At 41.3% G+C, this 19,521-nt stretch overlaps 1 protein-coding gene across 1 annotated transcript in view; it reads right to left on the reverse strand.

Moving 5' to 3' along the window:
• Positions 1-208: 208 nt before the first annotated feature.
• SLC28A3 (solute carrier family 28 (concentrative nucleoside transporter), member 3) overlaps positions 209-19,521 on the reverse strand; it is a 38,782-nt gene continuing 19,469 nt past the window's right edge. Inside the window, exons 8-17 of the mRNA XM_009328192.1 lie at positions 14,234-14,314; positions 13,111-13,191; positions 11,921-12,046; positions 10,643-10,773; positions 9,659-9,827; positions 7,821-8,018; positions 5,011-5,092; positions 4,055-4,153; positions 2,222-2,345; positions 209-323 (exon numbers count right to left, since the gene is read on the reverse strand). Of these exons, the coding sequence (XP_009326467.1) occupies positions 209-323; positions 2,222-2,345; positions 4,055-4,153; positions 5,011-5,092; positions 7,821-8,018; positions 9,659-9,827; positions 10,643-10,773; positions 11,921-12,046; positions 13,111-13,191; positions 14,234-14,314 (1,206 nt within the window). The remainder of the gene's footprint in view (positions 324-2,221; positions 2,346-4,054; positions 4,154-5,010; positions 5,093-7,820; positions 8,019-9,658; positions 9,828-10,642; positions 10,774-11,920; positions 12,047-13,110; positions 13,192-14,233; positions 14,315-19,521) is intronic.

Consider the following 19,521-nt stretch of genomic DNA (forward strand, 5'->3'; position numbering starts at 1 on the left):
TCTGTACTGGGAGAAGAGATCTGCAACAAGAGGTGTCTTGCATTTATCCTAGTTTAATTTATGAATAATTCCAAGCAAGTCAGAGGAATTGGCTGGCAAGAGATGGAAAGTAAAGGTGGAGGGGAGGGTCACACTTGTTGTGGAAATTTTTTATTGCCTTTCTACCAAGGAACACAGCTCTTATTTATGATCTATCCCCCCCAAAAAATTAACGCTTAATCCAAGTGCAGGGAAAAGCAGGTCGATCCAGTATTTGGCAACATCCTTTCCAGGAACTCAGGTTGTAGTTTCCTCCAGGGAAGATCTCTTGTGAATGATTTACACTGGGGAAGGAGATAAAAGCAGAAATCAGATATACTCCTTTTCTCTTATGGGAATCTCTCTCTCTGTACATATATGTAGTGTGTGTATGTATATATACACACATGCACACGCGCGCACACACACACACTTACACACACACTCCTTCTCCAAAGCAATTTTAAATGTGTTAAAATTTTCATGAGAAATGAAACAGAGAGAAGCCTTTCCAAACACCAGCCATGTGCCATGACCAGATGTTTTCCCTTTTTATTGGGGTGATGCCTGGTTTTCTGTATAAAGTCCTCATGCCTTGGGTATATCTTCCTAGATAACTGAAATGATTGAGGGTTTCACTTCACTGTTCAAGGTTTTTGCATCTTTGAAGCATTTGCTCAACATATTGATTCTGGTGAAAACAGAACAAGTTCTTGTCTTTGTAGCGACCTGGTAGAGTTAAAATTAGTGTAATGAGGAAAAGTTGGAGTGATGAAGAAACACGAATGAAGGAATGTATCCAATATCATAGGTGATTTTTACTGTGCAAAAAAGTTTTTGACACTGGTTCAATGTTATGATAAACTCATGTGGAACATCAGGTTGCCAGAACAGAAATTCCTTGCAGTGATATGCAGGCAGAAGCTGGTGATCTTGATACCAACATGAATGGTTTTTTTAAATTACATTTTTATGAATAGTTGAAATCTAAGAATGTTACCATAAAAATAAAGCCACCTTATATGTTGTATATGCCCGTATTCAAAGCTAAGTTTTATGCCAAGGCATGGAAGGAAGAAATATATGTGTCAAAAGAATAATACAGAAAAAAAAAGTCACCTGAAGTTAGAATTGGAATTATGATTTCTAACATGAGGAATTAAACATCATAAGAAATTTCAAGTTGCCAAAGTCTTGATACTAAGAAGATGTAACAAGATACCTCTCTACTACACTCACAAAAAACCTGTTTTAGTTTTCTAGTGAGGGGGTGTGAAGGCAGATCCAGTGAAATCAAAACAATTCTGAAAAATTGGCCCATTTGAGGATTTTCGTGAGAGAATTCTTGCAGGTTAGATTAAGCAACATGACTGTTACATTTACATTTTATGTTTTTGTTGTAGACAAATGCTCAATCTTAGAGCATTGTCTTTGCTAAAAGAAATGTGAAAAGAAGGATTAAGTTCTATTTTCAATAACATGGAAAAAAGATGAATTATTTATTTCTAAAGCAATTAGTTGTGAAAATGGAAAAAAAAGCAGCACATTAGGACAAATTTAAAAGGTTCTTGTCATAATCTGAATACATAGACCTTTGGTTCTTTGTGAGATGTGTTAAGTATGTCTGAATATATTCCTTTTTTAATATAATTATTTCTTTCTTCTCTACCTTGGAAAGAGAATTATCAAATACAATTTACCTCAGAATATTTTTCTACTTCAAATGTGTGTAAAGTTTTTTATGTAAAGAGGCACAATTACTGTTATCTTCAGCCAGATTCATAGACAGCAGAAGGAAAAGCTCCCGGCTTTTTTCAGCTACAGTCATCCTCAGATACTATGTTAACATTATGTTAGTTCAAATATTTTATTTATTTTTTATTAATAATTGAGATGAGTCTGAGCTAGACCACTGAATCTTTACATGATAATCTATCTTTAGCCTTTTGGGAAGCTCAGGTTTGGACAAAGATGTTTTGAGTTCTCTGTTGGTTCTGTTTGTGTTTGGCATGTAACAAAGAAATGCCCCAGAAAAGGAAAACAATTCAGCAGTATTAAAATATTAATTTCTTTAAAAGATGCAACTTCATGGAAAGCAGGTGCCTAAGAAAAAAAGCCAAATACAAAGAATAAAATTAGGCTTTTAGAGAATATGTGAGCTCCCTAAATTATGCTGACAGAAAGATAAAGATTTCCTTAATACCTGGTGAAGAGTTTCTGGCAGCATTCAACTAGCTCAGTGCTGTTGGCAGGGAAATCTGTGGAGTTAAAGGCATTTCCTAACAAGATGTGGCAAGGAACTTCCAGACCAGGGACAGTCAGCACTCCTGCGAAGTAAGTAACAATTTTCTAAATGAGTAATGAAGAGGAAGATAGACTTGGGGATGTCAGTCACTGGGGCATTGTCAGGTGAAACGTTCTGGCTGATACAAAATCACCCTCTAAGATGGTTCTGTAAAAGTGCAAGATTAAAACCCTTGAACTTTGGGATTTTTAAAAAAATCCGAATCATTTTATAGAGCTGGATTAAGGAGTGACCACAAACTTTTTTTTTATATGTAGAAATTAAACTATTGTAACCTGTTACACTTAGAACAGTTTGTTTTTCTGCCCCTTTTAATGCTACTAAAAAGGTACACTAATGGCTTTCGCACTGCTGGGCCGGTGTGTTTCATTAACTAAAATGGAGCTATGCTGCATTTATAGCAGTGCAGGTAAATACAGGACCTTTTCTTCTGTTTTAAATGGAGATAGTTATGGTTTATTTATCTTTGCTTTGCCAGATTTCCTATAAATAGTAATGTCAGCATTCATTGAAGTAATGGAGACACAAAAATATGAAAGTGGCAGGTCCTTCTTGTATGTAGTGTTGTGGAACCTGGACACGTTTTTAGTATGTTCTTACCTTAACTAGGGTAGTAGAAATTGCTTGGTTCTTCTACCTTCTTATGGGCATAAGGAAAGCATTTGTCATGGCAGGAGTGGGTGGAACGTAACTTTCTTTCCAAAGCAGATTTTATTGTTTTGGAAAGATTTCCCAGGGGCTGTTCACAATTTTATTCTTAAGGCCAGGATTGTGAAATTACACATTTTAGTAAGAATTCCTGATGCCTCAGTTATACAGAGTGGTGTCATGTATTAAAATATTATGCAGGGCTGTGAGACTAATGACATTTCAAGTGTACTAGTTCTATAACCTTCAGAAAATAGCATGGGCTTACCCTTAAAATGTGTATGTTTCTGTTGCTGCAGTGAACACAAGGGGATAGGGAAGCTGTGGTAGAAACAGACACACTGTTTTCAGCTACATAAAGCACCATGATCTTTCTTCACTGGAGGAATGTGAGTGCTTTAACCTTCATCATGCAATTCTGCATATCACATGCTCAGAAAAGAAAGCTGGGAAAGGGATTGTTAAATACTGGGGATAAATTTTACCTGCTGAATCATATCTGGTCAATTAATCTTTTGAATCACTAATATTATGTTCTTTTTAATTTCCCCCTAAAATGGCTGTTACATTGTGACTTTTTACTCAGCTTGAAGGTGAGACTTTGAAAATAAGGATCTGCTGTTGCGTGCCACCTTAGGACAGTTTCATTAACTTAAATGTTCTGTGGGAATACTGTCAGCCCAAAATATCAATTTAACATTAAGGCAAAGAGTTGTTCATCTTCCCCCTCCCTCCTTCTCTGTTACACTCTCCTTTCATTCCAATTCTCCATTTCTGCTTCTGTATTTCTGTAGCCAGCCATGTGGAGGAGGGAATGTAACTCATCTATAACTTGCTTTGTTCGTGAGTCGTGTTACACACAGACTAACAAAAAAAAGAGATAAGACATAATGGAAGAAATAAAATAAATCTCTTCATATTCCAGTTTTCAGGAACCTTTAGCCGCATACTGACTTTTAATCCTGCCAAACCCGAAAATACTGGCGTTTGAGTGACAGGAGTTGCGCAGCTGTGTCTATCGTACCGACGCACTGCCACCCTGTGGTCACTGACTGTAGGAGACACCAAACTTGGGTACGGTACCTGCAACGCAGGCTGTCATGAAGCAGGCGACAGTTCCCGCAATCATTGCTCTGAAAGCACCACCAGCTATCTCCTTTTTTTTTGAGGGGGCAATGCTTGCTAGGAAGAAAATTAAAGTGTGTGTCAAACATAAATACATATAGAGAAAGAAGATGAACCAGACAGCTGTCCCACAGCAAGAGGAAATTCCCACCCAGCAATTTGAACCAGGAGAAACAAGGAGGGAGAACGAGACTTTCAGCGGGCCATTTGAAGGCCTCATGCCAATGTTGCCTCTTTCTGTTAAGAAGGTGGCTTGTGTATAACATGTCGACTTCTGTTTTCTTTGGCAGTTTGCATGTCTGTGCTGGCCGATGGCAGCTTTCAGATGCAAACCCTGGGCATGGCACCAGAGTCTCGCCCCGCAGCTGGGTCCTGCTCCTCCACGCTGCCCCACTGCTGGCACCGCAGAGCCCACCTGGGCTCCAGGGTAAAGGTGGGCACCAGCAATGCTGGCTGCCCAGTGAGGAACCCAGATGGTTTTTCAATTTTTCTTTTTCCCTTGAGATCTGAAAAGCCCTTTTTTTTCTTTCTTTTCCTATAAGCCTACTGCATATATGTGACATTTTTATAGGAAACAGACAACTTTGTCTTTCAAACCAGCAGGCTACAGAGACAGTTTGCTGCTCCTGAAGCCTGAGGGCTGTAGTAGCTCAGAGTTGCAGTGTGAGGGCTGGACAGGGAGGCCTATTGGCGGGGCTTGGTCCCCTCCCCTTGCCCTCAGCCCCCCTCCCAGTACCTCCATGCCAAAGCCTGTGCCCCTCTGGGAGCCCTTCCATGCACAGCTGGGTGCTGGGTCTTGGCAGAGCAGCTGCTCAGCCCCTAATGCTGCTAAGCTTCACCCACAGCCTGTTCCTTTTCAGTGTTTTCTTTAGGATTTGCTTGCCAAATAAATTGTCCGTGAGAGGTGTTCTTACTCAAGCCTCCTATTACCAGTCCCAGGGAGCCAAAGTTGGCAAACCCACAAAGAGCATAGGTGGCAATGACTTCAGAGCGAACCTGGAAAACAAACATACACCCTGTTGAGTGGTTTGAGGCAGCTCATGCTGATTTAGAGGTCTGAAAACATGGCATTGTGGCTCAGGGATGAGTACTGAAATCACTCTGATTTGCTTGGTTGCTGCCCCAGTGTGTGACTTTCAGCAACGTAGACTCATTCTCTTGCTGAAAGGTGCAGGCTTTCATACCCACTGCCCATGTGAGGACTCATAAACCATGTGATGGTTTTATTTTTCAGGTATATTGCTGTGCCTTGTTGAACTGAGCACTAGTAATTAAAGACAAAAGATAATTCTTATCTTGCTAGTGGCAATTTAGCTGCTGTTTTTTGAAGGTATGAGTCAGAGAGCTTTAACTCAGCTTGTTGTTCATAGCTGGACTGCCTCTGTAACACTCTGTTGAAACTGCAAGTTTTGGTATGTACCCCTTACTTCTTTGTCCCTGAACAAGCAGAGGACTCCGTGTGCAAAGCTGCTCTCTGCATGCTCCACCCTGTGCACAGAGGAAGAAAAGGGAAATGGGTCTCCTATAGAGTGGGTGCTTTGATGTTGTAAGAGGCAGAGGGACATTATGATTTTGGAACCCCCATTAGCGGCTTATTTCCTTCCTGACTTCAGCCACCTTCCTCCCCTTGGGCAACACCAGCTCAGTCTGGACCTCAAAGCAGAGACAAGGTTGGGTTGGTGTTTGCCCCCATGGAGGGACCCCTCACAGGACAGAAGATGACTTTGGGTAAAATCAGGCTACAAACCTTGCAAACCTTGAGACAAATGTAGCTCAAACATTTTGGGAAAGGAGGCAACATATCTCAGCAAATGAATTTTTGTCCCCATGGCAGCTCTGAACTCCTATTTACTATGTTGTAGGCCCAAGCTGAAGATGCCTGAGTGTTCTAGTAGATTTCCTGTTTATTAGAAGTTTCTCTGTTTCCATTCCTGTTTTATGAAAACCAATTTGTACATATTTTCAATCACTCTGCACATATGCAGGAAAATGCTTTTCAAGTACCCACTCTACATACTTTTCCTAGAAAAGGCTTTGTGTACTGTGATTTCCCTGCTTTCATTTGCACTTTCCTAGCTCTGAAAACAGGAAGCCTTGTTATTACTGACTCAGGTGAGGGAGTTCAGAAGACCGCTTGTTTGCTCACTCTGACTGAATATCTGTGCCTGGATGAATTAGAGAGTTCTGAACCTGAAGAGCAATTAAAAGTGGAAGTCAAGCGCACTCTCACCTGAACTGTTGCGCCATAATTAAAATGGTTACTGGGCAATTTTTACTACTGTTATGAATCAAAATTATTTTTATATCTCAGAGTTTTTTACTATGGAAGCTTATACAGCTCTATATAGGTATCAGAAGTGAACATGGAAGTTCTATACGACATCTTACTAAAAAAAAAAAAAGAAAAAAGGTGAAGTACGGTTGATAGGGTCTGAATTTTAAGGCTGACTTCCAGACTTAAAAAAAAAAAAAAAATAAAAATCACTCATTCAGGAGTTCAGAGCCATATTCCCCTTGTAGAATATAGCATGACTATAGCAGGGCAGATCAAAGGTCCATCTAGCCCAGGATCCTATTTCCAGGAATTTCAGGAACACTGGTAATGGATGCTCAGGCAAGCGTGTGAGTATTTGATCAGACCACCTGGCTTTCTACCTCCACTTGTGAAATATGTTCTGGAAATAAGGAATACAAGTGGTCAGAAACATGTTTTTGGTTTTGTATATAAGGTAGGTATCCACAGCATCACACCAGATTAAATGAAGATTAAAAGCCGTACAAAAGGATGCTTCCTAATTAAGGGTCCTCTACAGTGACAATTTGTCTTGATTTGAGGAAGAAAGGCCAGTGCAGGCATAAAGCCAGATATCATGGTTTTTGTTGCCTGTGCTTAGAATGAGGACAAATTCAGCACAGGCTGTGCATGTGGATGCCAAATGGGGGAGCAGTCATGGCTGCAAAGGTCCACCTTGATCACTGCATGCTCTTTGCCCCTGTGCATACACCTAGCATGCCCTTTGTATTGCCATCCTCTAGGTTTCTTCCTCAGTGAATTGTAGTAGGAATTATGTATCCTGTTGGGTGAATCTGGGTGGACATGTGAATAAGAGGTGGGCCCAGTTTTGGCTGGAAATCCTCGTGCAAACTAACTTTCATTGGCAATGGAAAAAAACTGGTTGGACTCCGTGCAGCAAGAGAGCTGTATGCCATGTAATACGTCTTGTGTTACTGCCCTCTGCACAGGGCACAATAACCTCTAGCAGAGCTGTGCCAGTAATATCTTAAATGCCATCAGCTAAAGCTTGCTGGATGCCTCTCTTGAAGCTTAATGCTTGGCTAAACCTCTGCAGGCAGGATGATCCTCCAGTTCTTGCCCAGGATTTTCCTGGGAGAGTATCTCATAGGGAAGTGCTAGCTAAGAATGAGGTAAGAAGAAACTCACCTTGAAGACAGCCTTGGTCTTACATGCAGTGTCCTGTGAGGACATTGCATGTTCCTCAAAACTATGGCTTTCTTTTGCTATGTTTGTTTGAGATAGCTGGTGTGATGACAGTCATGGGAGCCTCACAAAGCAATGTTGCATTTTCATAATTGAACTATGTCACTGAAAAACACACTTTAGAGTAATATGCCACCATTATTCCTTTGTGCTCATATTAAAAAATGAGTTTCAGCAGAAAAGTATTAGATCCAATAAATTTGTAGAATAGAAAATGTTACTTACAGTCATATACTGTTTCACACCATTAATGTACATGTTCCCACCCTTTTCTCGGTTGTGAATCAGTTTTGAGAGGCGTTCGTAAGCCACAAATTCATTGAAGAAAGTTTTGTAACCTAGTAGTCCACCAACAATAAAACTGTCTTCCCAGTCTACCCCCATCATGAAAGAGAACGGCATGAAGACATAAGCACAAATGTTCTGCAAAATATATAAGACAAAACAGGTCAAAAGATATGGTTGGTAAAAGAACAATGGCATGCGATAAGTTCTTTAAACTTAAAATAAGGATGGTTTTATTTCAGCAGAGGAAAATTGCCCTTGAATTCTTATTGCCAATATGTCTGGGAGACTGAGGGTTTTTAAGAGTCAGGTATGCTTGAGTAATTTTTAAAAGACTAACCCAAAATCTAGATATAACAAAGTAATTAGGTATGTCCCTAATTTTACACCTAAAGTAAAACAAAATTTTCTGTGCCTTTTTTCCCCAACAATGGCTTCCAATTGGGCATAATGTTTGAAGCAAAGAAGGAGGGTTCAGTTAAAAGAGCTGATAAGAGAATTGAGAAGCCTGGTTCTTCTGCTGATTAAATCAAGTGTGTTAATGAACATGCTTAATTACCAGGTTATTGGACTCCAACTGGTGTAAACAGAAGACTTGTCTCTGCATAAAAGGTGTGCATCTGACATAATTAAAACTGTACCTTTTTTCCTAGCATTAAAAGTTTTATGCAAATTTTAAAAAAATCCCATATAACAGTATAGCTTATTTTTATATAAGAGAGAAAATAGCTCCAGCTGTGAAAGGGTTTGGTCAGGTTGTCTTTAGTGAGTGTAACTAACTGAGGTGTTTAAGCAGGTATTATTCTTGGTTGGTTTCTCTGCCCACAAAAGGCTAGAGGTTAGTGTCTCTCAAAAGGGATGGATGGCTGAATGCAGCATGTCTGTGGGTCTCAGTTCCTTGTGGGCTATTTATCTGTCCAAATCTTAACTCCATCCAGCAGCTATTAAAATACTAGCCCTTGCATGAGTGTGGCTGAGGTATGCAGACTTGTGCCTTTCCTCTGCTGTGGGTGTCTGTGCAGTGGGATAATCTGTGGAAGCTGTGCAGGGTAATGTCTTAATATTTTTGAAGCCACATCTGCTATGAGTGTCTATGCATTTCTGCAGCACCTTTATTGCAATGTTATATCCATGTTTCACACAGCACTTTTATTAGGAGCTTGCAAAACAAAAAGCCCAAAACCATTGAACCAAGATTGTTGCATTGGGTCAAAAATGATGTATAGACCTAGGTTAAGAAAGAAGTCCTGTTTAAAACCTGTTTGCTCAGCTGAGTGATTTGGGTGCAGTTTTACAATTTAATTGTGTTGTGAACTAAGTGTATTGAGTAAGCATGGCTTCAGTGAGTCCAGCCTTGCCCCAGTGTCCTTATCTAAGTGAAGCTAGTGAGCATTAAGGACTTGATGGGGCTCTCTGAAGCTAAAGCCACTTTAATGTTTGCACTGAAGGAGATGTTAAATGCTTGACAAGTGTGTAGCCACAGATGTGCTGCACTGCCAAGTCAGAGGAGGCAGGTATTAGCATACAATGCTCTGCTGGTTAGCAAGAGCACCACAGAGGGAAGCTATACATGGACTAATGGATACAGAAATATTTACATGGCAAGAGTTTTTCTTTAGTTGTAAAGACATTTTTCAAGAACATGCACATAGAAATATATGTTTTTAGATCATATGAAAGAAACAAAAAAACCCCACAACAAAACCACACAGGCACTTAATTTGAGAAAGACAAATTATGCACGTATATAAGCTGCATGAAGGACCTGCAGACCATACCTCAAAGTTCAGCTGTGGATAGTCAAACAGATTGCCCACCCAAGAGAGGGCTGAGTCAAGGAAAGCCAGCAGGGCAAGGAAGGAGATCAGATTCACAGCGATGTTCGCCACCAGCAGGATAGAGGTAGAGGCACCTTGACTGGCTGCTTCCAGCAGGTTCTTTGATTCACTTTTATCAATGAAAATAAAACCAGAGTGTGAACGTTTTTTAATTCAAGAACAAATCATAGAACTAAAAGTTACACGGACTTGATTAGGAATCTATTAGAGAGGCTGTCTGTTCACTCATAGGGAAAATAATCATAAGGTGGAGTAGGTTTTTGCTCTTGATCCTCATGGGAGCCACTGGGAGGGTATGCTTTTGGTGCCCTGAGGATAAATTCTGGCACATTCGGAGCTGGGCAAGCTCTGGATCAGGTATCAGTACTGTGACTGCCTGTGGCACCACTGGAATGGGCAAGTGGGCACTGCTCTTCTTGCAGGCAGCCCTTGCAGAGATGCCTGGGCTGTTCAGGAACAGCTCTTTACAGCTGTTTTTGCTTTGCCTGCCACTCTCAAGGCAAGTGTCCCTGCAGATGGGCAACAAGTTCGCTGCTGTCATTGTTGAAATGATTGTTCCACCTTTGCTTGTGTATGTTTGCATTTACAGATCCGTTACAAAGCAAAGACAGCAACAGAGCAAATGGGAAAACCTCTTGGTGGCTCACCTCAGGTAGGCATTTCCCTCTTTCTTTGGAGGGTTTACTGTCTGCCCCAGGTCCTTGGTGTCTCTGTGCCTGTCCCAATGGATAGTGATACCTCCGTACATCGTAATGGGGCACGCTGCACCTGAATTCACAAACTACTCATTTGGAGTATATTGGTGTGTAATTAATTTACTGCTTGCACATCTACCGTGTACTAACCTTAAAGCTTATGTGTGAGGAGTTATTTTTCCAAATGTCATTTTTGCATGACTATTAACTAGAGCCGAGATCAGCTTACCCTTTTGCCATTTGTAGGCCGCTCCTCAGAGTTACTGTAGGCTTTTCAGTTTCAGGCCAGAATAGTTTGGAGGTGGCTAATGATGCTGGTGCTGACATCACAGAAGCAGTCAGTAGGTGGGAGGAAGAAACCTAGAATTCCAGGTGACAGAAAATATGCTGTGATAACCACATCATGCACAAACATGGAGGAAAGCAATTAAAATTATTAGATGCTTGGATGATTTTTCTACAGGGGGTCATTAAAAAGTTCACATTGCTTGTAAGGAAAAGAAGAGAACAAGCAATACAGGAGAAAGCCAATTGGAGACGGGAAAAGTCTAAGTAGTGAAAAGCATGGAGTAATCTTTCCAAGAGGCAAACTGCTTCACTCCTCTCTAGTGGCAAGCCAGAAGGCAAAAGAAACAAAAAAACCCCAGGCCCATTGAGTGCAGCTGGGTGTAGCAATAGCAGAGCAGGTGAGAGAGAGCCAGCCTTCCTTGACACCCCCTGTATGCCTTGCAGTAGCAGAAAATTGTTTTTGTCCCTTGACGTTATTTAAAAAAAAAAAAATTTACATGGCCTAACATAAATTATTCTATTCCCCTTTCACCCCTTCTTCCACAAACTTCTACACAAAACAACTTCTTTGCTAACTTCTGCAATATTTCCAGCTCTCCTTTTTTTCTCTTAAGCTCTTGGTCTTTTTGGCCAATCCTCCCTTCTTGCCTCTGCCTCTCCACTGTATTTTATTCAGATATGGAACTAATAAATTTATCAATTATCCCCCAATGACTCTGATCATAAATTACATCTTCAGCCCTGTTTTTCTTTGTGCTGCCAGCCCCTTAGCAGATGAGATATTTACTACCCGTGTTTGTACACCACCACTAGAACCTCAGTCACAAGTCAACTCTTCAGGCTCATATGGCTAGCAACAGTTCCTGAAGAACTTTATCACTGCCACAGAAGTGGGAGGGTTGATCAGTTAGTATATTCCACATGTCAGTTCATCTGCACTGCAGGAAAGTATACAAATCAGTCATTTCCTTGCAGCTATGGCAGGAAGTCTCTCTGTATTACTTAGGTAGAGGTTTGTGCTCCTTAACAATGTTTTCAAGATCAGATCTTGGTATCCTTTTTACTGTTGGAAGACAGGGGATTTTTGTGGTTAACTCCTTCAGAAAAAAACCAGATGGGAATGACTCAGATATAATTCCAAAAGCATTTTAGCTGGGCTTCTATACTTACATGACTTCAGATAAACAGTATATTTTCCAGTTCTTTTTCCCCGTCTTACCCCGAAAGAAATATATGCTCCTAAGACACTTCCAGCAATAGTTGAGAATCCGGCTGTCATGACTGCATGGAGTTCAGATTTGGTGATGTACGGTAAGTAGGGCCGTACAAGGAGAGGAGACTCTGTCTGGAAGTGAAAAACAACTACCAAATTAAGAAATTCCTAATAAACCCCCAGAGGTTTCTTTTATTAACAGGACAGAAAAATGAGTGGCAGCATCACACTTTCTTAGGTGTCTTTGACTAGTTAATCTTAGTGCTAATGAGTGCTCTGAATATTAATAGGTTGGGGTATTTTTACCCCAAGAAGGAAAATTGTACCAACATCCATCTTGTCTGAATACAATTCTTGCTGGTTTATCATCTCCCCCAAAGGCCCAATGAAATTTCCAAGAAATCCTAATCCAATTCTGAGTGAGTTAGGGACAGCCACAGGTCTGAGCTGCAGGTAAGCCTGTACATCAAGTGAAACATGCATACCAGCCACTATGGACAGCTTAAGCTCTCAGCTGCTCTGGCATGTGTGCAAGCACGTCCTGGACGTAGTGTCATGCGGAGGTACTAGTTTAAACCTTGAAGCAGTGTGATACAGTGATGCACCACTGCTAAATAACTGATATGCTAATGTCACTTTTGGACATGGATGCTACTTTGTGATCTTTCCACATTGCTTTGAAGGCTGGGACAGACCTGGGACAGACACTGCTGTGAGGTTAATGGATTTCCCACTAAAGTGGACTCTTAGACCATGTCCCATGCTTTTTTGGCTAAGGCCTTGCACAGACAGCCCTGGATCTTAGTTTTCTGCATTGTCTGTCTCTCCTGCCCTTGCCTGCCTCATGTGCCCTATTTTCATCCCATTTGCCTCTTCAATTGAAAAAAACTTTAAATTGTTATTTCTTCATAGCCTTGGAGTAGTCTGGTAGTCATTTTAAGGGAGATCTGTCACCAACATTTATGCTTGACTTTCCATTGGGAAATCATATGGTTCCCAAAACTCACCCCATTGTGCATCACTGCTGACGTACGAATGTACTGGATTTCTGGAAATCAACCACCAGTCCTGCTGTACTGGAGTCCTAGCTTCATATGAAACGGTGATTTTTTTTATACACAGGTGTTCGCTGAGCAGCAGTATTTCCCAATACTCAGTAATCCTGTGCTAGCATGTTTTTCTATGCTCCAACTCACCTGTCCCACAAATATGTTACCCGCAGCTACCAGAGACTCAACAGGAGTTGTTCCCATGAAAATTTGCATTATCCAACCAACCTAAAATGATTTAAAAAGAAAACAAAACAAAACAAAACACATTGGTCTTGAATTAATCATGCCAATGTAAGAGTTCTGAGACACCTTACAATATTTCCTAAGTTAATCATTTCAGCTTCAAGATATGGCACATTCATTCAGTAGTAGCATGTTGAAATAAGCCAGAGGAGGAATAATTTAACAGAATTGAGAGTACCCCAGGCTGCTCCTGGGCACTAAATTGTTAAACTATATTAATCAAAGCAGATATTTTGATGTGTCCTTATTACTTATGTACCTGTCCAAAGGGACTTGGATCATATGAATGGGAAAAAAAGTGAAATTTAGATTAAGGCTAAAAATCCTTGTAGAAATTTTAGCACTCTAGGTGAGGTTTGTGGTGCTTATATAACAATCCTGTGAATGAGAAGGACAAAGGACTTTTTAAGGGTATCTTCAAATAAGGTTTAACTACCACCATCCAGGAAGATCTTTTCCCTCATATGATAAGTTGATTGGGCAGACAAGGCAGGAAGTGGACTTTCTGTGGACTTGCTCTTATCTTAGTGGGCACTGGACCTAGGACCTGACAGAAATGAACACTTAGAGCCTGAGGTGAGGAACCAGCCTCTGATCTTATTCTGGGGATCTGTGATAGGAAGGTATATGCAATTGCTACTGCAATGCTTAGTAGAAAGCAGAAATCCACTCTATGTGATGTAACCTCCAACTTGCACTTTGGGGGCTGGGAGAGGGGCAGGCAGAAAGGAAGATTTAAGCAAGTATGGCATCTGAGGAACCCTAAAGCTAGCCAGGCAAATCTAACAATTACTATGACATTAGCAATAAAACCAGATTGGGGGGAAGAAAGTGTTCTATATGATGCTAGTTAGGATTTTGTAGTGGTAACATTTGGAACTATTTCCAGGTTGAAAATAAACAACTACTTTTCATATGTCGACCCCTGAGCAGCTTGGTCAGGGCCAGTGCTACAGTTAGGCTGCATGTATTCAAGAAGTGTCCTGTACTAGGCAAATGAGTACCTACTGGCAAAAATTCATACCTTTCCAACGAGCCACTGCATGAATCCAACGTGGTAAAGCATAGACATTACTGTGCTGAAGAAAACCACAATTGGCAGGACCTGATTTGGAGACACAAAATCATTAACACTTTTAGAGTGGTTTTCCTTTCCTTGATTCTGTAGGCCATTTATTTTTTGAAAAAGAGGGTCATGTTTTTGAAGATACGCTTAAAGGTATTGAAAACACATAATTAAGTTTACACTTATGCTGTAAAATTTTTAACCTTGTAGACTTGTTGTTTATGTTTGTACTGGAATTAACTGTTTTTCATATATCTACATAGTTTTCTAACAGGACTGCAATAGTTTTGAAACTGGTTTAACATGATATGCATTAGTTTATAGCCATGTTTAAGTCAGCTCAAACATTTACTGGGCAATGGCATCTACAAAGACTTGGTTATGTACATCTGCAGTCTTTGAAAACCATGAACAGAAATATATACAATGGTACTGTGGTATAGAATTCAGAGCTCAATTTCTCTGTGTCTGTGTTTAAAAAACACAGTTTAGACTGCTATATAAGCAGAAGTTGGAGCGATTTTGTTTGGGATTGTAGCTGACTTGATTTCACAGAATCAAGGGCAGCTTCCTTAGAAAGCCCATATTGTGTAGCTGCCTTTTAATAACATATTATAGAAAAATCCTCTTTTATTCTGCTCTATTTATAGCATTGATTATAATGCCAATGTGGACTATTCAAGAGCTCTCTAACTGTACGCAGAGACAGAATCTGCTTAAAAACAAATTCACAGGTGTATACTTACTAAATACAAGAAGTGAATGTAAGTCTCTTTCAGTGCAGACTGAAGGAAAAATGTTTTCCTTAAACATATAATTTAAAAGAATTGCATGAATGCCTAACCCACTGTCATAGAATCATAGAATCATAGAATAGTTTGGGTTGGAAGAGACATTGAAGATCATCTAGTCCAACTTTCCTGCAATGAGCAGGGACATCTTCAACTAGATCAGGTTGCTCAGAGCCCCGTCCAACCTGACCTGGAATGTTTCCAGGGATGGGGCATCCACCACCTCTCTGGGCAACCTGTTCCAGTGCTTCACCACCCTCATTGTAAAAAATTTCTTCCTTATATCTAGTCTAAATCTACCCTCTCTTGGTTTAAAACCATTCCCCCTTGTCCTGTCGCAACAGGCCCTGCTAAAAAGTTTGTCCCCATCTTTCTTATGCCTTTAAGTATTGGAAGGCCACAATAAGGTCTTCCTGGAGCCTTCTTTTCTCCAGACTGAACAACCCCAACTCTCTCAGCCTTTCTTCACAGGAGGTGTTCCAGCCGTCTGGTCATTTTCATGGCCCTCTTCTGGACCCGCTCCAATAGGTCCATGTCTTTCCTGTGCTGAGGGGTCTGGAGTTGGACGCAGTACTCCAGGTGGGATCTCACCAGAGCAGAGTAGAGGGGGAGACTGATGGGTTATTAAATGGGTTGTTTTTTCATCCTGAATAAAGCTAATATCACTTGATCACATTCGCAAGTATGTTAAATACACAGGATGTCAGCATTTCTATGCTAGCATACAACAGGAAGAAAAATCCCCCCCAAAGGTCCAAAATTAGGCAGACAGATTAGTTACAGTTAAAACAGTACCACTAACACTAGGAAGCTTTTATGTGTGTTCAACTGACAGCAATAATGCATTATAAATAAAAGCAGGGATCAGAATGAAAAAGAACAAAACACTTTGTTAGTTCAGACCTTTTCAGTAAATACAGCTATGCCTTTCTGGAGGAGAGTTAGTACTATCAGCAATTTTGATAAAGGTTAGGAAACTCAACCTAGGTGATCAGAACCTTTCACTGAAAGGAGAGAGTGCAATTCACAGATATCATTGTGCTCTTCAACAAGTTAATATGAGGCTGCTTTCTCTAGTTTGATTCTCTGATCCTTTTAGCGATTGTCCTGGTTTTGGCTGGGATAGAGTTAATCTTCTTCCTAGTAGCTGGTACAGTGCTGTGTTTTGGATTTAGGATGAGAATAATGTTGATAACACACCCATGTTTTAGTTGCTGCTAGGTAGTGCTTACACTAGTCAAGGACTTTTCAGCTTCCCATGCCCTGCCAGCAAGAAGCTGGCAGGGGGCACAGCCAGGACACCTCACCCAAACTGGCCAAAAGGATATTCCGTACCATATGACATCATGCTCAGTATATAAACTGGGGGGAGCTGGCCGGGGGGTGGTGACCGCTGCTCGGGAACTGGCTGGGCATAGGTTAGTGGGTGGTGAGCAATTGCATTGTGCATCACTTATTTTGTATATTCTATTATTATTATTAGTAGTAGTAGTAGTATTAGTATTATTACTATTATTTTCTTCCCCCTTCCTTTTCTGTCCTATTAAACTGTCTTTACCTCAACCTACAAATTTCACTTTTTTTCCCGATCCTCTCCCCCATGCCACTGGGCGGGGGGGAGGAGTGAGCAAATGGCTGTGTGATGTTTAACTGCCTGCTGGGTTAAAACACAACAGTGATCCTCTAGGGGTGGCTTGCCCTGCAGTGATAGCAGAAAGTTTAGTTCAGTAAAAGTAACACCTTCCTCCCCCATCTTTTCTCTCCTGCCATTTCCCCTTCCTGTTCCTAAGCGTGTGTTAGCTGGAGAGGCATCTGGCTCCCAGCCGACTCCATACCCTGGCACAAGTAGGGACTGCCACGATGCCTGTGTTTCGAGAGGCAGTGGTTAGACAGGCAAAGGTCAACTGTCTGTACTGGATGGTAAAAATCATAAGCGGGTGTCCTCCCATCTTTCACTCCAAATGGATGAGAAGAGCTCTCAGGTTTGAGACCTGTGGTTTGGTTTTAGCGGAAGGAGTGAGAAGACAATGTTCTGTCTATGCTAGGTGACAGCTAGCACCCTTCGGCCTGTTTCTTGTGCACATTCCTCTGAAAATACCTTAGATAACTTTAAAACAAGCTTTTCCATTTTTGTAGTTGCAGGCATTTCTGGATGAAGTATTTGTCTTTACAAAACAGGGAATTTGTGATCATTTGTGCCTTGACTGCATAAAGAAGTTGGGGACTATTTTATAACTAAACTCTCCTGCTTAAATCCCCAGTGACTTAATGTGGTACCTATTATGTTATGTCTTCATCAGAAAAGTGTAGCAACCATTTAATAGGTAAGAAATTGTAATGATTTGTCATGTCCAGGCTAGCTTTTATCTAAGGCATAACAGAATCATGTGGAAAACACTGGCAAATTATTACTCTAACATAAGCAGAATGTAAATAAGCTACTTGCAACACATCGAATTGCAGCGGGTTTTCCATTGTGTTGTCTGCAGAGAAAACACAATGAAAAGCACTTAACATGAAACAACTAGTTTAACAGAAAAAAAAACAGAACTCTTTTACAGAAAGACTCCCTGCAGTGTTAATACACTGAAGTGTTAAGTCAGTGGTTTTGAAACTTGGGAGAGAGGAGAGAACAGCCTCAGGAAAGGTCCTTCTGTCCCATGTCTATATGGAGCAGCCACCTCCTCTCCACCAGCCCCGAGAGGAGCTTTGCCTTTGCGCTGGGCCCACATGGGGTTGCATGTTGTGGGTGGGATGAGAGTGGGAAAACTGATGCAGGAGTGTCTTCTCCCGCTCCCCATCCTCTCCTTCCCCCTCTTTGCGGTGCCAAAATCAGAGGAGTAGGTGGCACGGGGTCAATAACATCGGAGGGCTCCCTCTGAGGGTCTTAGGGCTTGGGTAGCAGGGCGTGCATGTCTGGGCAATACTTCGATGGTGAAGAGCTGTGCAGGGGCATGGGAGTGGGAGGGGAAAGCTCTGGTGGTGCTCCAGGGCCAGGCACCTAGCAAAGCACCCAGAGGGTAAAGGGAGCCCAGGCTAGGAGCAGGTCTGGGGAGGGTGGAAGGACCCCAGCCTTACTGGACCTGCGGGTACTGGATCTGGTGAGATGAGGAGGGGAATAGACCATGCAAACCTTTGTATTTGAGGAAGGATCTGGAGGGCTAGGGGATCGGGCGGGCAGGCATATGCAGTATGTGGAGGCAGGACGGTTAGGAAAAAAGGAGGCATGGGGACGACCCAAGGAGTCTGTGAACAGCTTCCCTCTGTAACTATGGGGCTGTTGCACACCCTGTGTGTGTAAGAATATCTGCACAGCAGGGGGAGGTCATGATGGAACATCAGCCTTAATTGGCAGTGTTTCCTTTGTTGGTTAAATGTGAAATGTATTTGGAAATAAAAGGTCAAGAGTCCCCTCTTTTTTTTTTTTCAGAAAACATGCATTGATTGCATGAAATTGCTTTTAAGGCAAGAAAAGCTCTTAAAACATTCTTCTGTCTCATGGACTCTCAGTTCCCTCTTTCTGCTGCAGTGCCCTTATTCTCTGAGCACAAAAGTCTGCCTCAAAGATGTGGCTACTCTGAACAGGGTGTGACAATGAGATTGTCTCCAACTTGCTTCTGCCATTAAAAAATTAACCAGTTTAATTTGGATATACACACACCATTACAGCCTGTAGGCGGAAACAGTTGTCAACTCTGAGAAAAGTGGGGAGAGAACTGCAAAAGAAAATATGACAGGGAAGTCATGGACCTCAGCTGCAGCAGAAGCCTACTCCTCAGAAAGGGCTAGCATGTTTCCATAGGGGAAGGGTGGATGTGGATGGGTCCTGCAGTGCAATTATACCTGCATGGTTAAACTATTAGAATTATATTTCTCTCTGGACAAACTTTTGTGGAAGTTTAGTCTCCAATATGTATAGCTCCTGATACTGGCTACATACTTTTAAGTAGTCAAGTTTTAACTGACGAATAAACATAACGAGCACCCTGAAAAGTCCCACAACATTTCAATGCAGAATTGGTATCACAGAGCTCTTTAGAATTACATTTATGTGGCCTACAAATGTTGCAGTTAATGCTTCCTATAATACAACCTCTAAGAAAATAAATTCTTTAATTGGTATTTTTTATAAACTGGGTTATTTCATATTTATTATCAATTCTGCAATATGGTTTGACCTCACAAAAAAGCTACTTTCCGGACCATGGTTATTGCCTATGCTACATGCAGGGCAGGGAGTTGAAATTGTTGGCTGCTCACAACTCCTCTCCTGTTTGTGGCTTGATGTCCAGCTTTTTCCTTATAGAATCATAGAATCATTAAGGTTGGAAGAGACCTCCAAGATCATCGAGTCCAACCGTCAACCCAACTCCACCATGCCCACTAAACCATGTCCCTAAGCGCCTCATCTACCCGTCTTTTAAATACCTCCAGGGATGGTGACTCAACCACTTC

Source organism: Pygoscelis adeliae, unplaced genomic scaffold, assembly GCF_000699105.1.
Source record: "Pygoscelis adeliae isolate BGI_AS28 unplaced genomic scaffold, ASM69910v1 Scaffold45, whole genome shotgun sequence".
Classification (NCBI taxonomy): Eukaryota; Metazoa; Chordata; class Aves; order Sphenisciformes; family Spheniscidae; genus Pygoscelis; species Pygoscelis adeliae.